Source organism: Tiliqua scincoides, chromosome 1, assembly GCF_035046505.1.
Source record: "Tiliqua scincoides isolate rTilSci1 chromosome 1, rTilSci1.hap2, whole genome shotgun sequence".
NCBI lineage: Eukaryota > Metazoa > Chordata > Lepidosauria > Squamata > Scincidae > Tiliqua > Tiliqua scincoides.
The window spans coordinates 121,921,313-121,941,408 of record NC_089821.1 but is presented as its reverse complement, the minus strand read 5'-3'; the positions used below and the strand labels follow the sequence as shown (position 1 = coordinate 121,941,408).

At 44.9% G+C, this 20,096-nt stretch overlaps 1 protein-coding gene across 1 annotated transcript in view; it reads right to left on the bottom strand.

Moving 5' to 3' along the window:
* The window catches only part of LOC136659095 (aldehyde oxidase 3-like), an 80,740-nt gene that overhangs the window by 25,832 nt on the left and 34,812 nt on the right, over positions 1-20,096 (bottom strand). The window contains exons 19-26 of the mRNA XM_066636154.1: positions 19,107-19,226; positions 14,176-14,272; positions 12,944-13,068; positions 10,979-11,112; positions 8,755-8,842; positions 7,573-7,659; positions 4,781-4,972; positions 1,676-1,903 (exon numbers count right to left, since the gene is read on the bottom strand). Coding sequence (XP_066492251.1) covers positions 1,676-1,903; positions 4,781-4,972; positions 7,573-7,659; positions 8,755-8,842; positions 10,979-11,112; positions 12,944-13,068; positions 14,176-14,272; positions 19,107-19,226 — 1,071 coding nt within the window. The remainder of the gene's footprint in view (positions 1-1,675; positions 1,904-4,780; positions 4,973-7,572; positions 7,660-8,754; positions 8,843-10,978; positions 11,113-12,943; positions 13,069-14,175; positions 14,273-19,106; positions 19,227-20,096) is intronic.

Genomic DNA, 20,096 nt, shown 5'->3' with positions numbered 1-20,096 from the left:
CATCCACCAAACCCTAACCACCTATCTGACCTTGATTCTCCAACCAGAGTCCACCTGGATTTATGCCTGCTATGGAGCTAGCACAGGTCCAAGTAGACCATGCACCATGGGCTTACTCGGAGGAGGTCCTTGGAGGTCAAAACTCCTCCATGGCTTGTAGCAGGTGCCATGCTGGGACTGCTGCATCACCAGGTGGGGAGTTAGTTAGGACTGGCTTTTAAGGAGGGATGACTCTCCTGGTGACACCTTTCTTTAATCATTTTTATAGGATCTGTGTGGTGCTGCTTCTGTGGTTTTATCTTCCTGTCATTAGAGATTTTTATCCACTGGGGCATTTGGTGGGCCGCTGTGAGATACAGTAAGCTGTACTAGATGGGCCCACGGCCTGATCCAGTGGGGCTGTTCTTATGTTCACTCCTATGTACCGGTCATCCATCATTATCCACTGGGGTTTCGTTCCAGAACCCCTAGTGCAGAGGTTCTCAAACTTTGAGGGAGCTTTACTCCCTCAGTAAGTTCTTGCAGGGGAGGGGCTAGGGCAGTGACGCAATCCCCAGGATCGCTAAGGGGGGGTGAGGGAGGGTGCTTTGCACTTACTTCAAGAATGCAGGGCTGCAGCAGGCTGCAGGAGGTGCGGGGAACATCCCTGAGGCTTGAAATGTTCACTAAAAGTGGGAACAAAGCACTTCCTGCAAAACAGAAGTGCTTTGTGCCTGCTTTCTCCAAACCATACCATTCCCGGACCTGCCACAGATACCAAAAACCGCAGATAACAAATGCCCACCTTTGCTCCAAACGTGATCAGGGCTTTGCCCCAGTCATGCCCGGAGCTGTTCTGTGCATCCATGTGTGGCCTTTCTAAGGCTCAGAATGGTGCCTGGAGTGTTTTTTATTAAGATTTCCAGTAAAACCGGAATATGTAAAACCGCTCCGTTCTGGAAGTTGTCCGAAAACTACTCCAGGAGCCATTCTGAGCCTCAGAAAGGCTGCACGTGGTGGTGTGTGGCCTCTCCAAGGCTCAGAAAACTTCCCAGTCTGGGAGTTCTGTGGGGGGGGGGGGGAATCTGGGGGTTCTGCATTTGCAGTGGGGCAAATCTGTGGATGCAGAATCTGTGGATAAAGAGGCCCCACCTCTAATAACTTAAGTACTTGATTATCCTGTGCCACACAATTTCTTGTTGTGGAGGTTATATGGCATTTTGTTGGTACTGGTGAGTAGGTAGGCAGAAGGGCAAGTGAAACAGTGCAATCCCAACTACCTTTCTAGTGCTGATGCAGCTGTGCCAATGGGGTGATGGGGCGGTCAGACACAGAGGCCTCCTCAAGTTAAGGGAATGTTTGTTCCCTTACCTCAGGGCTGCATTGAGGCAGCTCAATAGCTCTGGAAAGTTGGTTCAAATTGGGCTGTAAGTCTTTTCTAGCTGAATCCTATTCACATTTGCACAAAAATAAGACCCACTGACATAAATGTGGCTTATTTTCTATAAAATGCTGTTAGAACCACAGCCTAATGCCACATATCATATGGCAACCAACAGGTTACTTGGTTAACTAACTGAACTCACACTGTTCTCAATGGGATTTAGATAAGATGATTAACTTTAGTTATACTGGAACCTCTGATCATTCTGCTTTATTTTTAGAAGGGAAGATCTCTAGAATGTTAAAAGCTTGCCTGGTTATAATATGTATGATTAGCTCCAGGTGTATACATCATGGGAACAATGGCAATTCCTTTCTTTTTCCAGTAGTTTTGGCTGTTAAATTCTTCTGCAGCTTTTCTCCTGTTGTAGTAATCAGACTTCTTCAGGCATTCTTTCCAACAAAGGACCAAATTTCTGGGATCAACCTCTTCTTTATAGGGAGTTAAGGAAGGTGTTTTGAACATGTTCATCTCCCTTACCTTCAAAAGAAGACATGCAAGATCCTGTTATTTGCACCAAACACCTACCAAGCACCATTTATGCCTTGGCACACATTTGTGAAGTTATGATAAATACAAAGTTTTATGAAATATTTATGACATTATGATAAATATGCCATTGTACAAATCGATGGTAAGGCCACACCTGGAGTATTGTGTCCAGTTCTGGTCGCCGTATCTCAAAAAGACATAGTGGAAATGGAAAAGGTGCAAAAGAGAGCAACTAAGATGATTACTGGGCTGGGGCACCTTCCTTATGAGGAAAGGCTATGGCATTTGGGCCTCTTCAGCCTAGAAAAGAGGAACCTGAGAGGGGACATGATTGAGACATACAAAATTATGCAGGGGATGGACAGAGTGGATAGAGAGATACTCTTTTCCCACTCACATAACACCAGAACCAGGGGACATCCACTAAAATTGAGTGTTGGGAGAGTTAGAACAGACAAAAGAAAATATTTCTTTACTCAGTGTGTGGTTGGTCTGTGGAACTCCTTGCCACAGGATGTGGTGATGGCATCTGGCCTGGACACCTTTAAAAGGGAATTGGACAAGTTTCTGGAGGCAAAATCCATTACGGGTTACAAGCCATGATGTGTATGTGCAACCTCCTGATTTTAGAAATGGGCTATGTCAGAATGCCAATGCAAGGGAGGGCACCAGGACGAGGTCTCTTGTTATCTGGGGTGCTCCCTGGGGCATTTGGTGGGCCACTGTGAGATAGAGGAAGCTGGACTAGATTGGCCTATGGCCTGATCCAGTGGGGCTGTTCTTATGATCTTATTGCTCCCTTCTCCTGCTGGAGGTAGCTTTCAGTCAAAAGAGTTTGATTTCAGAACCACTAGAGACTATTCTGACCTTGAACTGCTGCATGGAAGGCACTGGTCCAACAGGTGACTCTCCCACATACCCCTGTATTGCATCTCTATGGAAAGATAAGTTATACTACAGCATGCAAGGAGTCCTGCAAGAACAAAATGATGGCAGTCCTACCACTTGGTTGGAAAAGTATCTGTAAACATGGATTTAGAGTGACCCATCAACAGAGAATGATTGCAGAATCAGCTGTGCAAATGAGAACACATTCCTTAGCATCTCAGGAGAAGGTGGAAGAAAAACCCTCTTATCCTATCCCTCTCTTGATTTTCATTCTCTTAACAACTCTCTGTTCCCCACTGGGAGTTCTCATTTGAATGTTGCGGGGTTTTTTGCAGCAGAAGGTCAACACTGTTATCCAGTTGTGCAGAAGCAAAATGCAGCTCCCAGCTCTTTCCTGAGAACATGAAGGATGAGCTTAAAAATTCAGTTTTCTAATGGGTCTTTCGAAATACAGTGGCTCCAGAAATGTCTTCAAGGGAAAGGAATAGCACCATTCCAACACTTTTCCCCACTACCTTCCCATCAGTTTGAGCAGAAAAGTTGGACAGCAGCACAAGCCTATGTATGTTTACTCAGAAGTAAGTCCCATAGTGTTCAATGGGGTTTACTCCCAGGAAAATGTGTATATATTGCAGCCGAATTTCATGAAAAATTAATTGTCAAACAATTACTGGACTGTATAGTAGAATATTGTCTCAATTTGATTTACATGTTTTTAAAAGCTTGCAGGTTTTTGTTTTTTTTTTAACTCCTTCCAGGAATGTCTTGTTACAGCCTAACAATCCTTGCTCCCTAACAATGGCCTTTGGTTCTTTTGCTTTCCCAAAAAAAATCATTCTAGAATTCAGCCTAAATGTCACTGATCCAGAAAAAAACTGGTTGACTTTTACCCCTTTGCTTTGAAGCCAACTTTTTGGATTGGGACCATAAAAACTTGCCACAATAGGTTGAAAAAGGACAGTTGAAAGAACGTGATGGAACTATGGACTACAGACACTGGAGTACCTGCAACACATGCTTTTACCACCTGGGGGAGCATTTGCATAACCTTTTAACTCAGAGGATTGCATTTTATCCTAAGCAGACAGGCTGCTTAGGAAAAAGAAAATAACAGAAGAATTACAGAATAATATAAGAATAATAAAAACCTACCCAGGGTTAAATTGCAAACCTGTAATATACGGGTTTATATATGATGATGCTTATTTTCAGCTTATTTTAATATCTGTCATAAGCTTGGGGGCTGTGTGTTTGAGGTTATACTGGGAATACAACCAGCGGTGTCACTACTGCTTCAGTGGACTCGTGTGGTGACTCTCACTGCTGCCCCATTCCTTCTCCTTTGGAGGCTAAGCTTCCAAGAACAGGATAGCTATGTCACAAAGCCACCAACACATGAGGAGGCAGTGATGCCCTCTACATACCTGGTGGTGCTGCTGCCTGCTCCCACTGCCGGTGACATATTGGATGTGCCTCACGTGGCACACCATCATGAGATGTTAAAGGCCTGCCCACCTGCCCATTTCCTATACCACTGGATGCATCTATAGTTTATGAGGGAAAGGATATCTCATGGTTCTCAACCCTTGTAACGCTAATGAGGGGAATGGGATTTGCAGGGAAGAATTAGCCCTGAGAGCCAAATGTTTCAAACTCTTTTTTCTGCCAGTGATCCTCTGCTGCATCACCTCCCTCCCAAACATTTTAACTTTTTCCCCAGCAACATTCCAAAACTGATCGAGAAGTAACCCTGGCCGCAGGACAGAAACATCTGTTCACAGAGAAGGTCCAGCAGACACAGAAGGGGTTAAGCACTTATCCCTCCCACCAATTGTCCCCAGCAAGCAGAGAATCACATTTGCATTATCTCTGCAAATATGAATTTGGTAACATTAATATGTGAGATGGCCCATAGTAATTCCACCCCAGATCACAACAGAGGCCCCCAACTTGTCTCCATATCATTCCTTTATTTACCTTGTCAGGCGGCAAGTCAAGGTAGTCTGCCACAATTGACACCCATGTTTCTGCAGCAATGCCTGTGTTTGCGAAACCAACTGCTCGACATGAAGTGTTTGATGGCAAATAAGTCTTACAGGCACGTCCACGGCATCGGAAGTTGGGGATGTCATAAGCATTAAAACTTCTCAGCACAACAAAGCTCAGTATCTAGTGAGTTGGGATATATAATGAATACATATTATTTATCAGGGATGGGAAAACTCAGAGTGGCTTGACTCGAGTTGAGTAGAGAATCACCACCCCTGTGACTTGACTAGAAAATGAGTCATAATGTGGGCACTTTTCAAGTTGTTGGGTCACTCTTTTGTAACACTAAAGGACTTGAGTTGACCCATACCCTTTAAAAAGCCAGCCGTGAAAAATGGGGCTGCTGCCAGGGTGTGTTTATGTGTGTGTCAGAGTTCTCTTTAAACACTCCCCTGCTATCCCTGCTGATTTGTAAACAGGATGGGAGGGTTGAGAGGAACTGCGAGGGAGCGGGGACAGAAGCTGCAAGAGGAAGGACGGTCACATGCAGCAATGTGAGGCTTACCAGGACAACTTGATCCTTGGCAGCTCTACTCAGAAGTAGTCCCACCGCAGCTGGTCATTCAATGAGGGTTACTCCTCCCCAACAGCCATGCAGTGAAAAGTGTGATTGCTGTGAACTGCTTCCCCCCCTTCCCTGCCTCCTCCCTCTCCCTGAGCTTCTGCAGCCAATCAAGAACCCCCTTGGGCTTAGCCAAACAAAGTATCAGAACACCCATTCTTTGTTCAATGATCATTGGTTCTTTCCTTCCTAAGGGAGATGAGTAAAAGAGCGTTCTCCCGCCTCTCCCCTCCTGCTCAGATGCATTATTAACCCTTCCCTGCCTCATGGCTGGAACCTCCCTGCTGCTCGCCCGGTCTGAGGTTTTTCATGCCACGAAAATAGTAAGCAAGCACGCCCAGACAGAAGTAGACTCGAGTCAGCATGCATGGGGATGCCCCTGACTCGAGTGTTTTTCAGAGTCTTCCATGTGCATGACTCACAAGTCAACGTGTCAACGAAAAATGCTCATTTTCGTGACTCGAGTCTGAGTCACTGACTTGAGTTCCCATTCCTGTAATTTATTATCTAAATAATAGTTGCATCTTACAGTATGAGTTGCATCTTATAGAATTTGGACCCAAACCTATGCAGTGCGTGCCAGCACACCATCAGCATGCACTGTTGCAAACAGTGCAAGTTTGTGGAGTTTAGCACTGACCCAGCATTGGAGCTGGCCCAGCGTGAGCTTGCGCTGGGACAGCACTGGTCAGAGGCTGGCAATCTGCTGGCAGGCACTTTGTGCGAAGCACCTGCTGGTAGAGAGGTAAGTTGGGGTGTGGAAGGAGGCAGGGAGGAGGCATTCCGGGGAGGGCGGAGCAAAGGTTGAAAGCATGGTGGAGGATTGAGCAGGGCAGGAGGGGGTGGAACCCCAAGGAGCTCAGCTCGGCCAGATTCGGAGACCTGTGTTGGGTTATGAGGCCTGACATGAGGCTTCTCTTGATACTGTGCTGGCTGAAGGGGACAAATGTCCCCTTCTCCCAAGGAGCTGCTGGCAGCTGCCTGGTTGCACTCAGGATGCCACAGCAGCCATTTTTGGCGCTGCAGCAGCCCTGTACACTGGGCAGCTCAGGACTGGGCTGTTTGTCCAAAAAAAGGAGAAAAAGGAAGCAGAAAATACATGGTGTGTGTATACTCCTTGCACGTACATAGAAGTTGCCCATTTCTTCTTATCTATAGTGGAACATGCACACAAGAGCCAAAACACATTCCCCTGCCCTACTGCATGTAGGATGTTAAAATGGAATCCAAAGACTAACTCGCCCTTAGCTTTACTAATTCAATTTTTTCTAATGGGATGAAATTAGGTATTTACTAGTTAGGCTTAAGTTAAGCCTGCTCAGTTTGAGATCTACAAATCCAAACATAGCCCATCAGTCATGTATTGTAACTGTTGTCTGATGCTTAACATCTATCCTGATTTTGCAATTCCAGACAGGCAAGTAAACCCAGGAGGTTTATCAATCCTTTGAAGAACACCATGCATGACTTACATTGCATTTTGCACGGTCAATCACAAGATTTGCAGGTCTGGCTTAAATGGTCAGTATGTCAGCTCTAACAATGGCTCATTAAAGGTTGCAATTCTGCTTCAAAAAGTAAAACCCAAGAATTTACTTCTCCCCCACTAAACAGGACATAACTCCATTTTCCACCTATGAATGTGCTCTAGTAACAGCCCAAAACTATGCAGGAATGGGAGCCTCTTACAACATGTTGAATGGAGCCTTTTATAACAGTGGAAAACACTACTGCTGTCATAAAATGGAAGGCAACAGAGCACTCCGTCTGCAGCCATTTTGCAAGTGCTGCCGTAACAGGTGGCAGGGCCTGCCAGACCAGGAAAGGTAGTGGTGGGTGCAGAATGAGGAGAAGGCAGGTCACATGACAGAGGCGGAAGGGGGTGTGTACTGGTGCGCACGACCTGTGTCACCTGCTATCCCCCTTCTGGTCTCCCAACATACCCCCTTTCTCTTCTCAGACTTGTAGCAGCTCAAGAGCTGAGGTACATTCAAGGAGACTCATTTTTTAGCAGGAGCTTACCCAGAGGTAAGGGAAAATATTTTCCCAAGCCTCTCGATCTGTCCACCCCTCAGGATAAACAGCAGAATGCAGCAGGATGCAAACCTGCTGCATTAGTGGGGGGGGGGGGGATAGGTTTGGATAGTAAGAAACTTACCAGTTCATATTGGTCTGGGGTAGACCCATTATTTATGTAGGACTGAAGGTCAACAGCTGTAATTTTACCATCATTCATGAATCCCACCTAAACATACAATAGCATATTGTAGTAATGAGAAATTTTTAAACCCTTCCTAATCTTCTGAAGCGTAGGGGAATTTTTCCCATGGACTACAACAACGAAGGAGTCAGATTTTGCTACATTTAAAAATGTCATTTTTATCACAAGTTTTTTTTTCTAGATTCAAAAGGGAACAATGCGATATTTTAGTGACAGTACTGTTCTACTGAGTTCCTTTCCTCACAGCATGTTACAACCAAGGTAAGGATAATGATGGTGAATATTTATATAACTTTTCTTTAAAAAAAATTTCACAAAGCATTTTACACAGCTAAAGAAATTTTAAAATATGGTCCCTGTCTCAAAAGGATTCATAGTCTACAGAAAAGACAAATGGGAGGTACCAGCAAATAGTCAGGGGAAAACAGTGCTATACTGGTGAATTGGGGGCTAAATACAAGAGACCCATTACTTTTAGGGGCAAGTATTTTCCCCACCCAATACTTTTTAGCAGGGAATTTTTCCCAGCTACTGCATAACTTGAATGATACCATATAACAAAAAAGGAACCAGTCCTTTGTATAAAATGTATAAAAAGAACAAAAGTCAATACTGCTGCATCTAATTTTGGTAAGCATACAAAAGAACTAACTATTTAATACAGACATATAATATCAATCCTTATATTTTAAGGATCTTTTAATTAAAGTACAGCTGAACTGAAATTACATCAATGAACAGTAAAGCTAATGAGTATTGCCTGATTCCAATGCAACCTATTACCAAAGGAGGGATGACTCATAGCTCAGTGGTCAGATGTATGCTTCATATGTAGAAGGTTCACCCCTCCCAAGCATGGCTCAGGTAGTGAGGGTGAGAAGACTTGGAGAACCACTGCTAGTTAGACTACTCTGGACCATGCACTCCTATAGCTAAACGCTGTTTGCCATCCATTACGTAGTTCTAGAACAAAATAATCCTTGAGGAAAGAAGAGTGAGAAACAGATATCTCAAGGACATAGCCCAGTGGATATGAAAATTCTGGCTCAGGACAGGCTCTCATGGGAGAGTTCTTTGTATGTCACCTCAACAGACCTCACTAGAATCAGTATTACTCACTTTGTATTTTACCAGAAGTGGATGTCGACCTCCAGTTATTATCATGTCATCAGCTCGTTCCAGGACAAAACGTACCGGACAGCCAGTTCTAAGCCAGTCAACAAAACAAACAAAAAATTATGCTAATATCACGGTATGCTGCTAGGAGAACAAAGGTCAGGTGCCAGTTCAAAGGTGAGTAAACATTTTGGTAGGAGAGTCAAATAATCTCTCTGATATTGATTGTGTCAGAGTTGAAAAGGTCTGCCCTCTGATCGACTTTGGAGATAAGGCGAGGTGATAATTTAAACTTGATTACTTGGCAACAATTTGTCGCCCTGTAGGCAAGTATCAACGGTAACTATCTGGGTGCTGCATGTGTCCAGAACACAGGGGAGGAAGGTGCTTCTTCTTGTCCCCTGGTCTATCCATTGGACAGAGGATGTGTCCTGATTTTGTGTCTCAGGGAGAGAGGGGAGAGAGAAGGAGCCTCAAGGATGGGAGGAAGTGAGTTTGGGCCATAGAGACAAGTGGGATTTTGCAAGCAGGGAGGGACAGGAGGAGATGGGGGGAAGCCAGGTGAGGCGGTTCCTGGAATGATAGAAAACCCACGGCCACCCATGGCTCACGTGCTCATTACATCACTTGCTCCCATGCTGCAACAGTGGGTCTACAAGCTCTCTCTCTTCTGCGTTCCCAGCACCCAGGCAGCATTCCTTTTGGTTGAACAAACAGGCAGGGCAGGTGCATTTTGGGATATACTTTTGAAGCAAGCCTGCCTGCCTCAGCCTTCCTTTTTTTGGTGGAGGGGCGCTTTATTCTACTCAGGATTGGCGTGTTCTGCTCTGCTGCCTTCACTTGAAGAACAGCATGGCTTTTGTTTACTGATGGGATGGGCGGGGACATCAGGGGAGTGTTTAAAGATGACTCCCACACATACAGTCCAGCAGCAGCTTCATTTTTTTCTCTTTAATGGAAAAGACTTGGGACTTGAGTCATTTAGAGCAGGGGTGCCCAAACCCTGGCCCTGGGGCCACTTGTGGCCCTCGAGGACTCCCAATCCGGCCCGCGGGTAGCCCCCAGTCTCCAATGAGCCTCTGGCCCTCCGGAGATTTGTTGGAGTCCCCACTGGCCCGACGCAGCTGCTCTTAGCATGAGGGCAACTGTTTGACCTCTTGCATGAGCTGTGGGATGAGGGCTCCTGCCATTGCTTGCAGTTTCATGTCTGTGATGCACCAGAGGCAGCAAAGGAAAGGCCAGCCTTGCTTTGTGCAAGGCCTTTTATAGGCCTTGAGCTATTGCAAGACCTTCATTCATTCATATAAGTTCATCTTTAATATATTCATTTATGTAAACTTATGTAAATTTATTCAAATTTTAAATGTAAATTAATTCTTGCTTTCCCCAGCCCATGACACAGTGTCAGAGATAAGATGTGGCCCTCCTGCCAAAAACTTTGGACACCCCTGATTTAGAGTCCCCAAAACAGTCTTGGTGACTCAGAAAGTCCTCCCATTAACATTAGTTTTCAAGTTGAGTTAAAGGGTGTGGAGACTCCTGACTTGACTTGAATCAAGCCAATTTGTCCATCTCTGATTTAGAACAATAGAAAGATTAAAATGCAGTATGTCATTCACACGCTGCTGGGATATAGGATACCAAAATTCATAAACCAAGTGTCTATTACCACACTTCCTGTGCATACAAGACAAGTCCCCACTCTGACACCAATCAAGTGTCTACCAAGCTAAATGCCAAAAGGCAATGCTGTGGGAAAACTGCCATTAAAAGACAGCCAGTTCTTGAACACCTGTATATACTCTTCTACTCTCTTTATTTTCTAGCTTCTAAAGAAGCTTCTAAAGCTTCTAAAGAATCTACCAGTCTACAGTCCACTACTGTGGCAGTATTGGGGAAAAAATTGGGAACGGGGAGTGGAGAAAGAACAAAGGAAATTATGGGACACATAAGACATTAAGGAGAAATTGTACATGCAGTCCATAGCTTCAGTTTCAGTTGTACCCAGTTCTGGTTTTATGCATGGCAGTTACTGGATTAAAATGTAACCAGATTCATACATTCATTTGATGAACCCTGATGAAATCCAATGAATTTACACAGAAGAGAGGCATGAGTAAATCCCACAGCCTCCTCCCACTCCCAAAGCCCTGGTTTGGCAGAATATGCAGTGAACATTGTAACTGTACTTTGTTCCAGTGAGATCATAGACACACACAACACTTACTTGTGAGCTGCCACTGCTGCTGCTGCAGCAAAAAATGGAGGCTTTGTAATTTTCCCCCCAAAAGCTCCACCAACTCGTCTTGTGTGGCTCATGATCCTATTGGCCGGGACATTTAACACTGCAGCCACTAATTCCTGTAAGAAAACATTTCCAGTTTATCAGCATTTTTTGCATTTCATTGCCTGCATTCACTGCACATATATGCTATCTCCTCTCAGAACCTTTTGTAGGCATAGGCTTGGAACTCGGTATCTGCAGGTTCAGTATCCACAGGCGAAGGTTTCTAGAAACAGATACCTAGGTCCGACCTGTAGTGCTGGGGGACTTCAATGTTCATGTAGGCCTCTGAGGTTGTAGCGGCTCAGGATTTCATGGCTGCCAGGATAACCATGGGCCTGTCCTGAAAGATCTTGGCCCTGAGCCATAAGGCGGGACCTGTTCTGGACCTGATGTTTATAGCTGAACAAGGAAGTAGTGTTCTGGATTTGGAGGACACTAAGACCACTCCATTACCATTCAGATAACTTCCTGGTAAGGTTTAGGCTTATTATAGCCTCCTACCATCTCAGAGGGATGGGGGACTGCATTGCATGGTTGGCCTCCGAAGTCTAATGGATCCTGAAGGTTTTCTGGGGGATTTTGCAGCTGCCAAGGCTGATGACTCATCTGAAATCCTGGCTGACCTCTGGAATAGGGAAATAGCCAGGGCAATGGATGAGGTTGCTCCTGAACGACCTCTGCTATGTTGCAGACTCAGAGCTGATCCTTGGTTTACTGAGGAGCTGAAAATGATGAAGCAACTGGGTAGACATCTTGAGCGACAGTGGCAGAAAACTCATGCTGAGTCCAACCAAACATGGATTAGAGCTCATTATAGAGCCTATTCTGTGGCAGTGATAGCAGCGAAGCATACTTTCTTCTCTGCTACCATTGCATCTTTAAGGAGCCATCCAGTAGAACTGTTCAGTGTTGTGCAAAGCCTACTCCATCAGAACCCTCCAATAGACCAGGAGGAGCACACGGTTGTCTGCTGCGACATGTTTGCAAAGCACTTTGCAGATAAAAAAGTGTGGGTATGTATGTGTGCATGAGTGAGGCTTTAGGGCAAAGTTCAGAAAAAGAGACACTGGGAGACTTCTGTCTTTCTAGACCAATCACATTTAGGTTTGTGACTCTTTAATGAGGGACATACTGTAACAATGGCAGAGAAAGGCTTCCTTCCAAAGCATCAGTTCCTTGCAAAGGGCCATAGAAACGCAATGAATTACCAAATGACTATTGAAACGCATTAAACCCAGGCTTTCACATATCATTCCTCCTTCCCCACCAACCCTAAGTAGAGCACGAAACAGAAACAATCATATAGCAAGCTGTACAGTAGAAATGATCACATGCACAGAAGTATCATTAAAAGGTTGGATGCATCATTATTTACACTATTCCTATTTTTCCTTTCCCAAACAGCATACAGCTAGATTGGATCTGAGTGATCATTTTTAAAAGACCTGAAAGTACAGTAACACGATAGAGGCATTGTTGCTGGTGGTGTATGTGCACATGTCTTTTGTTTCACTATTGTCTTTTGTCATAGCGGTTTTAGATTTTTGGAACGCTATAGAATCTGCAAAGCTGATTCACCAGAAAAGAGCAATGATGCTTGTCTCATACCTCCTTTAAAATTTGGGGGACGACAACTCCAAACTGTTACTTGGTTCCAATCTCAAGCTCACGCTGGTATGAATGGGGGAAGTGGGAAGGTAAGGATTTCTCAATTTAACCTGCACATAATGCTACATAAGCTGTCACAGCTTATCATGATTACAAACTGAGCAGCAGCTACGGATGGATGGTATTCCCCTCTTTAGTTAGATGTGTTACTGTAAAATAATTACATCCAGTTCAAGGGTTAATTCACCCAAACCTTTTTGTATCAATGGGGAGTGGACTACCAATTCCTTTAATTACCTGTACTTTTGAATTATCCTGAGTAGCTACATATACATCCATTTCCCCATCCTCTTTCCTCGGAATGACAAATACACTGTTTGTTTCCATGTAAAAATGTTTTTGACCTCCAGCGTGGAATTCACCTGTTAGGATCAAATCAAAAGGGAACTGGTTGAAGCTAATCTTGACCACTTTTCTAGGTAAGTATGACTACCCCAGATTTGTACCTGAACATACTGTGCATTGCTTGTGCAATCCACACTTCATCCCATAATATGTCCGGGTGCTTTGTTTCCAGGCTTCTTAGCATGAAAGTCAGGAGGTGCCTCATTAAATAAACTAAATGTTTGTGCATTGTACCTTTTATGTCGGGACAAAGCTGCACTGCATCTTATACAATTGTACCTTAATACAGTACATTGGGCAGAGATCTCTTTAATCCACTGTAACAAAACATACTTCCTTTTTTTATTGCTTTCTCTTTGCATTATTCCCCCCGCCCCCCACTGTAATGCCTTGATTGTGTTTAAATCTTCAATTCAGCCAAGCTTATAGGCAGACAGACCAAGCGAGGAATTCAAACAGATACCTTTTCCTTCCATGTGTGCTATTATAACTTCTACTACTACCATTAAAATATTGGGGAAAAAGAATACTGTAAGCTGCACTGGGCACTCCTGATGGGGAGGGGAAAGGCAATATAAAAATATTTTAAATGAATAAATTTTATCCAATGGCAAGCTTTTCATCAAATGCAAAACGAATGAACCCTTGCAGGAAAGCTCAGCTATGGTAAGTTTAAGTGCAATGTAAATGGACAGACTGAAGGGCAGCCCAGTCCTGAGCTGCCTGATGCCCAAGTCTGCAGCGGTGCCAAAATGACTGCCGCTGCATCCTATGGCAGTTTGGGCAGCCGCTGGTGGTTTCCAATGCCTTCTTGTGGGAAGGGGACATTTATCCCCTTCCCCTGAGTAAGGGAAGTGGCCCCGCAATGGGGCTACTCGACTCTGCATCGGCTAAATAGCTGATGCAGAGTAAAGAAGACCTGTGTCAGTTCAGGAGGCCCAACACGGAGCTTTTGATCTGGCTGAGCTGAGCTCCGCCAGTCCTGCCCCCTCCCCTTCTCTCCTCCTGTTTTATGGCCCCCCCAACACTCCAAAAAGAACCCCAAACCCACCATTCCATGTTATGCATTCTGTATAATGCCTAGTTTGACTCTAAGATCCCACCCAGTGCTCACAGCCACTTGCCTTCAATGACATTATCAACCGTCTGAAAAGCTTCTGTAATATTTCCTTGTTCTATTTTCTTTTCCTCTCCAAAGTATGAATTATGTCTAATTGCATCCTGTATTTTAAGGGAAAGCAGAACATAAAATTCAGTCCCAGAAGAGCACAAAAAATATCGCCACTGCCGCTGTCCTCGTTCTTTTGCAGTTCTTATCAATATTTTTTCTCAGGAACATGTCTAATTCCAGCAAAGGTGTTGGCCTGTGTCTAATATGAATGAGACAACATATTTGTGATGATGAACGAGAGGTTGGATGAATACAAAATCTCTTCAGAAACTAAGTAAATAAATAAAAAGAATCTTGGCAAGTCTGGCTTCTCAAAATATGCCCATCATCACACTGGGATGTGGTGGTATAAAACTCAAGCAAAGAGAGAATTTGTGGAATCCTGTAACCACTAAAGTACCTACAGGCTGTGAACTTACCTAGAGAACCATGGCTGAGACTCAAAAGATGCCCCACTGGAGCATGTCAAGTACGTCCTTGGCAACCTTCAGTCTCGAAAGACTATGGTATCGCGCTCTGAGCAGGAGCTGATTGGGGAGGGTTGGGGCGGGGATCGGGCCAGCCTAGGGTCTGGAGGGGGAGGATCTTGGCAGCAGCAATGCAATCCAAGATCCCATCCCCCATTCCTGCCCTGTACCCATCCCTAGGAGTCTCATCAGACTTACGACAGCAAAAGAGCTGGTGTAGGTCCAAGGAAACCCATCACAGACCAGGCAACCTAGAGACATAGTAAAGAAGTTTTTTATTTACCTCTCCAGGCCATCTGGTTTCTTCACTTCACTTTTTCTTCAAGCAGTGTCACTGTTTTATCCTGGACATGTTCAAGGTTTTTAAAGTGAAAGTGATCCCACAACTCCTTTATGGCTCCCTGGTTTGGATGGAACCAGTTGACCATGCCTTTGAGTCGTGTTCTTTAGGAAGCTGATGGATCTCCCTAGATGTGCCTCTAATGCTGCAATTCACCTGGAATTAGGCCAGTCACTGGTGGTGACCAGAGTATGGTGAGCAAGATCCAAATACTGGTTGCATGTTTGCTTCCACACGTGCCCGGTAAGTCTTATTTTCCAAATGTTATCAGACACCGTGACAACAGGCTAAATTTAGTGTGTGAGAAGGTAAGACAACTGGGTTTCTTCCTGGATGCCTTAATTATGCTCCCGGAGCTGGAAGGGTTGAGATACTGAACCAAGGACTCCTTGATATTGAGTTTCAAACTCTTTACTGCTTCCAAGCTCTGATCCCCCTTATATTTCCATTTTCCATTGCCCTTTGGTCAGTTAGCCCTCTATTTGTCCTTCTTAACAGACCCAAGGAAGCACCAAGCAGCTTCTTGCGTCAGATTTAATGTCACTCCCTCCCAAGTTTCACTGGGAAGATACTGTAAGATTCCATTATTGGGCCGTTATCTCCCTTGTAACTTGGGCACTGTGAAGACTTTAGCCCATATCTGCTTTTACTGTGTAAACCTTGAGGATTCTCAGGCCATCTATTTGGATTATGCCCTAGAGCAGCGGTTTTCAACCACTGTGACATGGCACACTGGTGTGCCACGAGGCTGCCTCAGGTGTGCCGCAGGATCAGAGGAGGCAGGCAGCAGCTGCGTGCCCACGTGCAAGAGAAGTGGCTGCTTTGAGCCTCCCACAGCAGGCAGCACAAGCAAGGGAGCAGCCTTTGCATCCCACACAACAGCTGAAGAGTCCGCTTACAGCTTGCTCCTGCTACTGAGCACGACTCAGGCTGCAACCTGATCCTCACTTTCCTGGGAGTAAGCCCCGTTGGCTACTATGGGGCTTACTTCTGAGTAGACATGCATAGGGTTGGGCATAGGGAGGTTGTTGCCTGCCTGCATGCTGATCGGCCAACAAGAGAAGCCTGGAGGAGCCAGGAGGTGGGAGCTGTGGAGTGAGTGAGAAGAGGGAGCCAGAAGCAGGCAAGCAGGTACATAGCGAGCGAGTCTGCTGAGGCCCCCAACCTAAGGTTTCAGGGTCCCTGAAAGTCCCTTTTCCTTGCCAGTTTGCCTGCAACTCCCCAAAGTGATCCTCCCTGCACTTTGGGGCTTTTAGAGGAAGGGCACTGGGCCACAATCCTATCTACACTTTCCTGGGAGTATGCCCCATTGACTACAGTGGGCTTTCTTCTGAGCAGGCATGCAAGGGATTGGGCTCTGGGGGTGCTATCCCATCCACACTTTCCTGGGAGTAAGCCCCATTGACTACAATGGGGCTTTCTTCTGAGCAGGCATGCATAGGATTGGGCTCTGGGGGTGCTATCCTATCCACACTTACCTGGGAGTAAGCCCCATTGACTACAATGGGGCTTTCTTCTGAGCAGGCATGCATAGGATTGGGCTCTGGGGGTACTATCCCATCCACACTTTCCTGGAAGTAAGCCCATTGACTATAATGGGGCTTACTTCTGAGCAGGCATGCATAGGATTGGGCTTTTGGTTGCACTCTTTTTTTTTCAAATACACAAGCTGGCAATTGGCACTTCTCTCTCCTCTTCTCCCCCACCCCACCCCCTTCCCCATGAATATTCCCCCCCAAATCTCACAATCACAGTTAGCAACTCTCCTACTGTCCCTCCCCTCACTTGTCAGCACCTTCGAAAGATACAGAATCACTGCCTCCCATTCTCTCTCTCCCTCCCCCACCCCCAGTTTAATCCTGCACTTGTTTCAATCATGTCTCCTCACTGCCCCTCACCCCCAGTCTCCACTATGTGATCAACCTGCCCTGTCTTTGCCAACACTTTCTGGCACTTTTGATAAGAATTTGAACATAGAATTTTTCCTCCTTTTCAGAAACCACATATACTTCCCTCTCCATGCTTCTTGTCAATTTTTTTTTGTCATGTAATGATTTAACCGTATTAATTTTATTAATTCAAGATTAACTGTAATGTAGTAATTTAATGTAAGTAAAAAACTGGTAGTGTGCCTTGACAATTTTAGTGCCTTGTCAGTGTGCCGTGAGCTGAAAAAGGTTGAAAATGGCTGAGAATAAACTAGGGCTCTCAGACAAAGAGAAACTGCTTTTTCTCCTCAGTGATGGCTCCTCAGGTCATTGGGCTAGTGGTGAAATTTCCTTGGCTAGTGGAACAGAAGTTCCGAGCTAGATCTCAGTAAATTGTCTGTATGGTTAACTCCTACCTGGAGGGAGTAATTTGTTTGTATGCCAATAAAGGTTGATTTGATTTGATTGACACTAGATTTATGCTGCCTGAAAGCAATTTTATTTCCTTTATTCAAAGTGTGAAGAAAGTATGTGTACATGGCAGTGAGTGCCTCCCAGAAGAGTCCAACCCAGACCAGTACAGTGTTTTTGAAAACAGACGGATGGCAAGAGGCCTCAAATCCCACAGGCCTAGAGGAAGGCTGTGCTTATAATTGCCAGAGCACCCCCCCCCCCCAAAACACTATCAGGCTGACTTGGAAGAAGCCTTGCCCAATTTCTGTTCTAGGAAATTATGTGAGAAACTGCACCTTATCTGCACAGCACATTTGATCCTGAGAACAAAAGTCACATCCTGGGAGCTCCCTGACTTGTGTCATGAGCCACACAAAAGACCAGCCTCAACAAAGGGCCAGCCTTACCATGATGAAGCAACCTGGAATGGTCATCTCTTGGAGGGGTGGCAAACAGACCACCCCAGCCCATCTGACAGTTGCCATCTCTAAGCTGCTGCTTCACTTTTTGGGAACAAACTGGAAGAGGCTCACAGCAGCAGCACTCTCCTTCTAGAGTTCCTCTTTCCTTTAATTCAATGCAGAAGTTCATGCCAATGATGCAACTGGCCTCCAGAGATTGTCATAAAGTTTTTGTTGCACTCTTGGTAAGTTACAAAACAACAGCAACACCTATTTAGGGCTAGGGCTAGCTATCAAGGGGCCATCAAACCACAAAAGAATATCCCTTGTTAAGCTCACCCCACAGAAGATCCCACAGGATTTGATAAGAAGGAGTATGGTTCACCAACATTCGTGTCTTCCATCCCTCACACACTCACTTTCCTTCCTGCCACTATATTTGTTGCTCTGATCCGCCAGTGCTGTGTGAAGCATCCGCACTCCTAGAACCACTGTGCAAAGTCGACACCCAGGACCGATAACTGTCCATTTCCTTTCCAATCTTTTCCCCTTTTCCTTCTCAGCCAAAAAACCAAACATCATGTGTGAACACAGGCTGGACAGCTATCCTTTGTGGGCCCACTTTGCAACACACCTCTTCCCCAGAGAAAGCAGGTTCAGCCCTTTTCCCTGCTTCCCTTCTCAAACAAATACAGCTATAGTTTAGCCTCTGGGCTTGCTTCACAGACTTTTCCAAATTTTTATACCCTGATTTTGAACAGGAGTTCAACAGCATGCAACTAAATCAACATAGTGCACACAAAACAGTAAAAACATCTTGGTCCACAAAACGTCTTGGTCCTCAGCGCAGCCTTGCCATCTACTCACAAAACCCCCTCCATCTTTTCTGGTCTCATGTGAGGTCTCACAACATGCATAGCACCTCTATACTTTCCTCCTATGTGAGTGGTGTGGGTGGGTTTATTTTTTAAAATTAAATTGTTTTTATTTTGATTCTCTTTCTCTGCATTTGTAGTTTCCCCCATAATAAAAGTTTGCTGGTTGGACCTTCACCTTCTCCTCCTCCTTCCTTCCCCACCAAACTGCTGAGCTAAGCTGTAAGCCACTGCACAGCGTCCCAGCAACAAAAGAGCTGACATAATCTCTGCTGCACTTCTGGTCTCTCCCTGTATAGTAACAGGCACCATGCCTGTTACAATACAGGGAGAGACAAGAGGCGGTGCGGCAGCAACCTCAGCCTCCCTCTCTGATTCCTGCTATCTTGACATTACACAGAACAAGAAGCTGATTTTTACCTCAATTGTCAGAATCAGTTCCAGATCTTCGTATTCTATCTTCACTCTGCACGTGGCTTCTTTTGCGCACTCATAGGTCTCTGCTACTATACCACAGATAATGTGACCAATGTATGTTACCTGCATGAGAACCAACATAAGGAAAGTGGCTTCTTTATATAGGATAGTGAACAGACTGAACTACAGGTTCAACCTTGTTATACACGGATTTTTTTAATACACGAATTTGACTCAACACAAATGGCCACTGCAAATGAGAAGGAATGTGCTGATCCCTGGAGAAGGGGGAAAATGCATCCCTTTAAAACCACAGTTTAAAAAAAAACTGCTTTTCATACTATTGTAGAGAGATAGTCATGCAAGTGATTACAGGTATAACCTAATTATCCACGGATTTTTCTATCTCAGCTCAATGAGAAGAGCCCTTTAAATTAAAGGAAAACAGTTTAACAATAGGCTCCTTAAAGTGAGAGAGGGCAGCTTCAATTCAAAGCAAGTGACTTCTCCCTTCCCCCTGAGCAGTGAAAGAAAATCACTTTGCTCTGGGTGAAGGGAGGGGTTGCTAGTGAATCGCCTGGAGAGAGACTGATTGATGGATTGTCTGCCTAATGACTTTGTTTTACATCACAAAGATCAGCAAGGCTGTTTTTAAATGACTTAGCAAAGGGACTTTGTTTTTTAAATGGATTTTTTTAAATGCAATTTTTGCTATCCAGGTGAGTTCTGGGAACAGAAACCTTTCGAATAATGAATCTCAACCTGTATTCCAATAGATTTTATTCTATGGTAATAGCTTTCAAACTGTGTTTGGGAAATAGTCCTTTCTCTTTCAGTTGATAGTTGTGTTTAGGCTGCCAGGATAATTGAGCTCCTGGCTGAAGGGTTTATGACTTTGGATCTACAAGGCAGGAACCATATTCTCTTCCTGGCAGTTTGCTTGTGCATTGTGTGTGCAAAGTGGTGCAGACTAGGGGTCCAATCCTGAATCCG